The 10,000-nt window shown below is 44.0% G+C and overlaps 1 protein-coding gene across 1 annotated transcript in view; it reads left to right on the top strand.

Annotated features, from left to right (window-relative positions):
• The window catches only part of epb41l2 (erythrocyte membrane protein band 4.1 like 2), a 41,740-nt gene that overhangs the window by 292 nt on the left and 31,448 nt on the right, over positions 1-10,000 (top strand). Inside the window, 1 exon segment of the mRNA XM_053231701.1 lies at positions 9,305-9,409. Within this exon segment, the coding sequence (XP_053087676.1) occupies positions 9,305-9,409 (105 nt within the window).

The raw sequence follows: 10,000 nt of genomic DNA, 5'->3' as shown, positions 1-10,000 counted from the left end.
AGTGTCAGCGCGTTGTAACACTCAGAGGTAAAGTTGTGAAGACATCTTCAGGACAGAGGAACTTCTCGGTAATGTTTACAAACTGCATTTTTTTGTGTGTGTGTGTTATTAACTTTGAGAGAAAATAAACATTTTCCAGGTTTTTGAAAAAATTCCTAATCCTTTGCAAAATTTTATGAAATGATAAAAAGATTCCTAAAAAAGGTTCCTGGGTTCTTTATAACCCATCGCTGCAAAATAATAATATTAATAATAAGAAGAAGAAGAACTTGGGTTTCTGAAAAAGGTTACTGAGTGCTTGCAAAATTTTCTGAACTAAAACAATTCCTGAATCAGTTCCTGGAGAGTTCCTGAAAAGGTTCCTGAAAGCTTATACATTTGCCTGAACTCTTAAAAATTTTTTGTAAGGTTTCTGAGCTCTAGGAAAATTTCCTGAACTAATGGTTCCTCTGGTTCTAGAAAACAGTTTCTCAGAACAGTTCCTGTGTTCCTGAAAAGGTTTTAATCACATTAAAAAAAAATTCTGAAAAGGTTTCTGGGTTCCTGAAAAAGGTTCCTGACCACTTAGTTCAATTTTCCTGAACTAAAATATTCTTGGAAGAGTTTCTGCATATGTTCCTTCTAGGTTCCTTTTTGGAAAAAAGTTCTTGGGTCCTGAAAAACGCATCCTGCAAAATTTCCTGGAGTCCTAAAAACAGTAGTTCCTGTGTTCCTGAAAAGGTTCCTGGACTGCTAAAATGATTTCTGAAACAGTTCCTCAGTATTTGAAAATAATTCGTGGGTTCTTAGTTTCTGAGAGCAGTTCCTGGAAAAGCAGTTCCTGGGTTCCTGAAAAGGTTCCTCAGTGCCTGCAAAAAAAAATTCCTCAACTACTAAAATGATTTAAAAAAAAAGTTCCTGGGTTCCTGAAAGACGTTTTTGAAAATGTTTATGCTGTAAATGCCATGAATCGTTACCTAATGACTGTGTGTGTGTGTGAGTGTGTGTGAGTGTGTGTGAGTGTGTGTGAGTGTGTGTGAGAGCGAGAGAGAGACAAATCCACTGATGTACCGTGAGCAGCACTATCTGCTTGGTGTTTTTGTGATGAACACAGAAGAGAAGAGATGTGAGAGTGAGAGATATGAAGGAACCGTGTGCAGCTGCACGTCTTTATCTCTCACATCAGCTACCTCCATGCTAAAGACTTCTGCGGAATGATTTAGACGTGTATCTTATTTACACGTGAAGAGGTTGCTGGACTCGTGTGCAGAGTGCACAGACCTCCGAGTTTCTTTGCTTATTCTTAGTCAGAGATCGGAAATTCCTAGTTACGAATTTTATTCGAATGCCTCGTTAGCTCGTCAGCTATGTTAGTCGAGAGATAGATAGCTAAACAGACTACAGTCTGAGCGATATGGTAGCTAGATACCGTTCCGTTTTATGTTCTTAGTGAACTTAGTCAGCTGTGTTCGTAAACCTTTCGTAAAGGTGTTGAAATGTTAGCTGTCCAGCGAGCGTTTATTCAGAGTCGAGCAGCTCCACAGAACAGAGCCTCATTCTTTCCCAAACACGACATTTGTGCTATAAAGGAGTGTTTACAGCTTTTTGGGTGTGTGTGTGTGTGTGTGTGTGTGTGTGTGTGATCCTTGTTCCTTGTTTACCATCTAGACCTTTGTCTGATTCATTGTCCTTTTGTGTGTGTGTGTGTGTGTGTGTGTGTGTGTGTGTGTGTGTGAGAGAGAGAGAGAGAGATGAGGAAGTTTAATCCTGTTGAATAGAAGATTTTTTTTTTCTCTCCCACTTCTGCATTTACACTTTGCATAAGCTCCTTTATTACAAGCGCTTGTTTGTTGGGGGCGTGGCCACGCTTGATCATTAACAGGTCACATGACCATAACATATACCTGTGCTATAAACTGGATAATTTGCATTATAACCCCTGGCCATGTCGCTGATCTCGTCTGAATTGGGCTTTAGACCGTCTGCATGTTAAAGCATCGCTAATAAAAGCAGTTGCTGAGCAGCTTTAAAATTTATACAAACTTTATACAAACAAAAGTTCCTGGGGAGTTCTTGAAAAGGTTCCTGAATGCTTACACATTTGCCTGAACTCTTAAAAAGATTCCTGAAAAGGTTCCTGAGTGTTTGCACGATTTTCTGAACTAAAATGATTCCTGAATCAGTTCCTGAGGTCTTGAAAACTGGTTTGAGTTCCTGAAAAGGTTCCTGAGGGCTTACAAATTTTTCTGAACTCTTAAAAAGATTCCTGAAACAATTTTTGGGTTTCTGGACAAAACAAGGTCTGAAAATAGTTCCTAAGTTCCAGAAAACAGTTTCTGATAAGGTTCCTGACCACCCCAAAACGTCTGGACTTCCGAAAAAAGATTTCTGAATGACAGTTTCTGATTTCTTGAAAAGACCTTGGGTTCTTGGAAAGGTTCCTGAACTTAAAAAAGAATCTTGAGTTCCAAGGTTCCTGTTCCTGAGCACCTCCACAATTTCCTGAAGTCCTACAAAGTTTCCTGGCAATAGTTCCTTAAATTTGCGTAACTTGTGTAAAATCACCAAGAAACGTCGCTAATCCCGCCAAAATAGGGATTAAGATCATCTCCATGTAAAAGCATCTATAACGTGAACAGTTGCTAAGCAACCGCAAAATTCGGGTTGACGTGCCTGTACTTAGGTTTCTTCCAGCTAGCGCAAAAAAAAACCCCATGATTTATACGTTGTGCACGAAGAGAATGCGATGCTAAGCCCTTAAAGTTAAATAACGAATGTTGAGTACACACATTGACACGTCCTGCTCAATGTAAATACAGTAAATAACACGTGCTGCTAAAGCGTCCATGCTAAAGTTTAATGCCGTTACCATAGAAACAGGTTTGAATTTGACTCCAAGCCTGGCAGCTTAGTGGAAACTCGGTTTATGACCGAATTTACACCAAAGGAAGTTGTAAAAGGCATGATGGTTCTCTCTGAGCATGTATGTGTGTGTGTGTGTGTGTGTGTGTGTGTGTGTGTGTGTGTGTGTGTGTGTGTGTGAGTGTGTGAGAGAGAGCGAGAGAGAGACAGATTCTTGGCTGAAGTCCTGTCTAAACATCACTTAATCCAGGATATAGCACTTTGCAGCGTTTATGCTAGTCAGTGATGTCACGTGGTGTCTCTTGGACACGTCAGAGTAATGATTATCTCCGAGGCTGAGGACAGGACATCGGTCACTGTGCCGCGTGTGTGTGTGTGTGTGTTTGCGTGCTGTTGCAAGTTCAGCAGTAGTAATGCTATAATGGGATTAGTTAGGGTGCTGAGTTAAGGATTCAGTGATCAGCTGACCAGGGTGTCTGTGTGTGTGTGTGTGAGTGCGCGCTAATACCCTGTCATTAAACAGGACAATCTCCTCTGCTGTTTGAGAACAGTTTGTCTTCGGACTAGTGGGCGTGTCTTTGACTGGGGCAAATGGACAAGCTGTTGAGTGGAACTGATGGTGGTTTTAGGTGTGAAGGTTAGGTGTGAGTTGAGGTGGGATGGATGGCTAGGTGGTTTCAGGTGTGAAGGTTAGGTGTGAGTTGAGGTGGGATGGATGGCTAGGTGGTTTCAGGTGTGAAGGTTAGGTGTGAGTTGAGGTGGGATGGATGGCTAGGTGGCTTCAGGTGTGAAGGTTAGGTGTGAGTTGAGGTGGGATGGATGGCTAGGTGGTTTCAGGTGTGAAGGTTAGGTGTGAGTTGAGGTGGGACGGATGGCTAGGTGGTTTCAGGTGTGAAGGTTAGGTGTGAGTTGAGGTGGGATGGATGGCTAGGTGGTTTCAGGTGTGAAGGTTAGGTGTGAGTTGAGGTGGGACGGATGGCTAGGTGGTTTCAGGTGTGAAGGTTAGGTGTGAGTTGAGGTGGGATGGATGGCTAGGTGGTTTCAGGTGTGAAGGTTAGGTGTGAGTTGAGGTGGGATGGATGGCTAGGTGGTTTCAGGTGTGAAGGTTAGGTGTGAGTTGAGGTGGGATGGATGGCTAGGTGGCTTCAGGTGCGAAGGATGAGTGTGAGTTGAGGTGGGATGGATGGCTAGGTGGTTTTAGGTGCGAAGGATGAGTGTGAGTTGAGGTGGGATGGATTGGTGCGTCTTTGAATAGGAAAGATGGTGGGATTATCAGTGGGAAGAATGGGCGTGGCTTTGAGTGCGAAGGATGAGTGTGAGTTAAGGTGGGATGGATGTGTGTGGCTTCGAGTGGGATGGATGGACTTGGTTTCGGTTCTTCTGGGAAGGAGGGACGTGACTTCAGATGGGACAGATGGGCGTGTCCACAATTAGGACAGATGGGATGGATGGACGGTTGTGACTTTTAGTGGGAAGGATGGTTGTGGCTTTGTGTGGCTAGGTGGCTTCAGGTCCTAAGGATGAGTGTGAGTTCATGTAGGACGCATGAGCGTGGCTTCAAGTGCAACAGGTGGGCTTGACTTTAAGTGGAGCAGGTGGGCGTGGCTTTGTGTGGTAGGAAAAACTAGATGGAATCGTGTGAAACTGGTTAGCAGTCTGTGTTCCCTCTGTGAAATCAAGGCCATGCCCACATTCCAATCTGTGAACTTGGACATGCCAGTTGTGGTCTGCGATGTGCAGACAGACCCTATTGTTTCTGACTGCTGGGTCAGGGTGGACTGTGTGTGTGTGTGTGTGTGTGTGTGTGTGTGTGTGTGTGTGTGTGTGTGAGAGAGAGAGAGATGGTTAGAGCTGAGTGTGCGGTTTGCTGGTTTGCTACTGTGGTCCCAGTGCTATTTTAACAAAACTCTTTTTGTCCCACTGCTTGTTCAAAAAAGCGCTGATGCTTCACTAAAAGCTTTTGTTCTAGCCGATCCACCCGGAAAACACACACACACACACACACACACACATTCTAGTCACTGATTAAGCCTCATTTAGATGAATAGTGAAGCTCTGAAACACCTCATGCACAACAGGAGAGCTCAAATTACCTGTGTGTGTGGTGTATAGTTACCCTATCATTATTTCACACTAGTGAGCAAAAGAGCACCTAACTTCAAGCTAAACAGGTGGAACAGGGGTGTGTGTGTGTGTGTGTGTGTGTGTGTGTGTGTGTGTGTGTGTGTGTGTGTGTGTGTGTTGTGTTGTGTTGTGTTGTGTTTATTTTATGTCATGTTGTGATTTTGTCAATCGTTGTGATATCATGCGTCCACAGTGCTGCAGCTGCTGCCTCAAACACACCCAAACTGAGACACAATCATTTCCAGACACATAACAACCTGCCTGACTCATAACCTGAGATTATTGGTCCCCTTGAATGGACGCTGTTGGCTAATTTGTGTTGTAATCAGGTGTAATCATTTACTTTTAACCACTTTTAGACATGTTAGTGTCAGGACACAGTTGGTCAAGTGGAAGGAGCTAAGGCAATTGGTCTCTTTGAATGGACAGATGATATGTGATCATTTTGAAGAAGTATAGATGTGGATGCAGCAACTTTGACAGACATGTTTGGTTGACTTAAGTGGATGCGATTAGTCCTCTTTCAGTGGATGCAGTTCATCCCCCTTGAGTAGACATGATTTGTACCCCTTCAGAGGATACGATTGGTCCTTCTTGAGTGGACGCCATTGGTCCTTCTTGAGTGGACGCCATTGGTCCTTCTTGAGTGGACGCCATTGGCCTCTCTCAAGTGGACGCCATTGGCCTCTCTCAAGTGGACGCCATTGGTCCTTCTAGAGTGGACGCCATTGGCCGCTCTCGAGTGGACGCCATTGGCCGCTCTCGAGTGGACGCCATTGGCCGCTCTCGAGTGGACGCCATTGGCCGCTCTCGAGTGGACGCAATTGGCCGCTCTCGAGTGGACGCCATTTGGCTTCTCTCGAGTGGACGCCATTGGTTAATTTTATGGGGCTCAGTTTCAATGGTCTCCTGGATGTGATTGGTCATTTTGGTCCCTCTTGTGTGGACGAGACTGTTTCTCTTTCCATTGGTGCCGTTGGTCCCCCTTGAGTGGTTGCAGTTGGTCTGCTTTGGTCCTTATGAGTGGACACAGTTGGTCCCCTTTTGTCATTTTGGTCCCTTTGAGTGGACTCTAATTGGTCAGGTGCAATTTGATCCTCATAATTGGATAGATGTGATTGTCAGATATTAGTTGGTCTCGTCGTGTGGATGGATGCATTAAGCCCCTTTTCTCACTTTCCTTAATCTCTCTTGCATTCTGTCTTACCATCTCTCTCTCTCTCTCTCTCTCTCTGTTTCATAACTCTGACTAGTAATTCTTAAGCTGTCGTGTTTCTTTTGTAATGACATCATATCATATAAAGTTTTAGAAAGGGGAGGACGTCTCAGCCAATCACAGTGCTGAATGTCCTTACAGCCCTGTCCCAGCAGGCTGCGTGTGATGTCACCCTGCATTGAATCTTGAGCTGGAAAACCCCAACAATCCTCTCTGTGGGCCTCATGCTCCGTCTGTAAGAATGAAATCTGTGCCTGAACACAGTGTTTATCGCTCAGACTGCCTTTCTGGCTCTTCGTCCGTCTGTTTCGCCCCTCCCTGGTTCTCTCCTTTTCTCTTGTCCTCTCTCTCTCTTGCAGTATTCATCCCCGAAGACTCGTTTAAACACAATGTGCCTGAACAGCATCAGGGCGTCCCTGCAGAATGCCTGTGTGTATTATTCAGGCTCATTTCTGAGCTCTGACATCTTTAGGCCCTCCACCCCAAACTGCAGCTGTGTGTGTGTGTGTGTGTGTGTGTGTGTTTGTGTGTGAGGCCATCAAAAGGGGCATCTGAGAGATAACAGAGCTCTCTGTGCGTTCATACACACCAGCAGGGTTTAACCACAGGTCATTGCATTCTCCGCTCACATACAGAGACTTGACAACACGCTCTCTCGTTAAATCTGCCCTTGATAACTAGTTCAGGGTCGTAACGATTCGTCAGTTTCCATTAATTCCTACAGTCCTCGTGTGACCTGTTTGTGTGTGTGTGTGTGTGTGTGTGTGTGTGTGTGTGTCCAGGCCAGTCTCATCAGTCAGGGTACAAAACTAACTCTTTGAGGTTTTGGTCATGAAATATTAAAATACGTGTACGATGCCAAACATTAAAGCAGCAGTATGTAATTTTTAAAAGTATTTTTAAACTTTGAACAGTCATGTGATCTCAGGTTAGGTTAGTGTTAGTTTGCTAGGTTAGTTTTCCCTTGTTAGCTCAGCTTAGCATTGGTTCACTATGCTAGGTTTTGGGACACGTAACATTTATCCTTGTGAGTGATCCCATGTTTAGCTCCGCCCACTTTACAGGTAGAAGGGAAATTCATGTCGTACTGCAGATTGTGAACGCATTTGCCTCAGTAGAAGGCTGTTTTCTTTTATAAATCGATAAAAATAACCAAGCATTTTACAGCGTTTTATGTTAACGTGTGTGTGTGTGTGTTTTTGTGTGTTTGAAGCATGTGCTTTTCCTAATGTACTTAATTCTGCCAGGCGCATTTCTGCCTGGTCAATACTGCAGTGCTGTTCCTAGAATCCATTAGCGTGCGTGTGTGTGTGTGTGTGTGTGTGTGTGTGTGTGTGTGTGTGTGTGTGTGTGTTTACCCATCCTTAATGGCCGTTGCCTGGTCTCGACTCTCCTCTCTGGTACAGCACAGTTTACAGATCCTAATCCTGTAAATTTCCTGTAACAGCACATTGGCAATTTGTCACCGATTGCGATTGGTAATTTATTAAAAGAACAACACGTCGTACGTTTTATCCATTTATAGTTACATTGTAGTTGCATATAGTTACGAAGCGCCGACACTGGAGACTCCTTCCGTAAAAGTTAAAACTTCATCACATCGACGATTACACACGTCACATACGCGTGAACGAGCCGTTACTACAGAAACGTTGGAGAACTAGAGCGCGTTAATATAAACGTGTCATAAACCGACCAATCGGATTTGAGCGACCCGAGTGACCCGTCATGTCCGGAGTAAAGGCGTTGTTGTGGTGCGGGAAAGGCGCTGACACCGCGAACACTGCCCCATTGTCCGAGCAGCAGCCATCACGGAAACAGCGTTCCGACAGACGCCAACATCTGGAACTCGTCTGCTGTCTGTCTCCGCCTTTTCCTCTCTTCTCGTCTCGTCGTGTCCGTCTCGTCGCCACGGAGCAGAAATGTCGCGGCTGCGCGGCGTGGGCCAGTCCGGACTCGTTCCTTCTCCTCCGGCTTCACATTCCTTTATACACAGTGATCAAAGGCGAAGAGGCGAGATAATCGCGTCTGTGTGTCTGATGTTTTAGGCGACATTTGGCCTCCTCATTCCTCAGAAGTCACACACACACACACACACACACACACACACACACACAAAGCGGGCTGTCATTCCTACTGTAGTTTTTGCCGTAATCCTACGTGCTCTCCGAACACCAGCTCGTTATCAGAAATCTCACGCGTTCATTCTAGTATCTTTGCTATCTCATTGTTAGCAAACTTTGTTAGCTCGCAGAATTATTATTATTTTTTATTTCGGAATGCGTCAAACCTGTTATCTGTTTATAGTTGCGTTTAATGTTAGTTAGTTTCTGTTCTCATTTATAAACTGTCGCTCCCTCACCAGCCTCCTGGGTGAAGTTAACAAGTCACAAAACCGTAGCGTGTCTTGTTATCGAGAAACCGCAAAAAACTGACACTGGAGACTCCTTCCATAAATCTTACGTAAACATCTCTTTACAGAAAACCGAACTTTCCAGTTGAGTTCGATTCGCTAGCAAATCCACACTCAAGGCTGTGATATTTATTTATTTATTAACACACTTCGATCAGCTGATTTGTTCGTGTTTCTTCTGTAAAAGCAAGGTTGCCATAGCAACTAGAATCTGTAATTTTCTACTATCTTTACCACGCGTGTCTCGGGAAAACCAAAAGTTACAGAGAGCTGACACTGGAGACTCCTTCCATAAATAGACAACTTCTTACAAATAAACAATTGCATGCCGTACAGGTCCGTGCGAATGAGCTGTTACTATGGAAACGATAACGTACTAGAATGAGCCATTAAAATAAACCTGTAGAGATGTGTAGTTCTTAGCTAGCTAGCTTAATCTCACAATCATATTACCTTACATTCGTGTTAGCAACGAATCTAACAATCTTCATATGATTTAATTATGCGTAAGTGTTAATAAGGAGCTTATGAAATGTCGGAGTTTAGAAGGATAAATGTTTTCCCGCTCAGGTGATGTGAAAACGTCTGATTGGCTGACCGGAGGCGGGGCTCATTTGCATAAAGTTGAGCAGATATTGCTGACATTGTAGTGTAGTTTGTATAGGTATCGACTTTAATATTAACGTGTGTGTGTGTGTGTCGCTCTGCAGAAGCGAGCCAAGGGTCAGATACTGTTTCAGAAAGTGTGCGAACACTTGAACATCCTGGAGAAGGATTACTTCGGCCTGAGCTTCAAAGACAACGCAGACCAGAGGGTGAGTACGAAGTCTCCACCTTTCTTTTATCATATTATGACGATTACGTGAAAACGAGTTTACGCAAATTTAATACTTGCCCTTCGGTCGTACTGCGAGGAGGTAAATCACACTACACATGCAAATTTCATCCATTGACTCCGCCCACTATTTGGTGCTTTTTAAATCGGAGCAAACAAGCGAAAGGAACGTGTTGGTTTTTTGCTCCACAATTATCCGTAGCCCTTAGTGTTAAATCAGATTGTACGTATTTGAGCGTGTTTTTTGATTGCGTGTATTTTTTCGCACGCAAAAGTTATATTCTTACGTCTGGGTCTGAATGTATCGGATAATAGTAACGAACATCTGTGTAATAAAGCGTCTTATTAAAGTTTATCCGAAGCCGCGCTTTCATTCAAAAGTTTCTCGAACCGCGAGCGAAGCTTTGATTTCGTTAAAAAAAATCTTGATGTCGTTAAAGGATTACGGAGGAAAAAAGTGTAGTACGCAAAGCGTGCGAATGTTTTTCATCTGCGTACGGAAAGAACGCTTCACGTTCATTTATTCGTCCTCGGGAAGAGCTTTATCCTGCTCAGACTCGCGGTGACGTTG

This window comes from Pangasianodon hypophthalmus, chromosome 30 (assembly GCF_027358585.1).
Source record: "Pangasianodon hypophthalmus isolate fPanHyp1 chromosome 30, fPanHyp1.pri, whole genome shotgun sequence".
Lineage (NCBI taxonomy): Eukaryota > Metazoa > Chordata > Actinopteri > Siluriformes > Pangasiidae > Pangasianodon > Pangasianodon hypophthalmus.
Note: the sequence above shows the minus strand (reverse complement) of the source record. Positions and strands in the feature narration are given on the sequence as shown.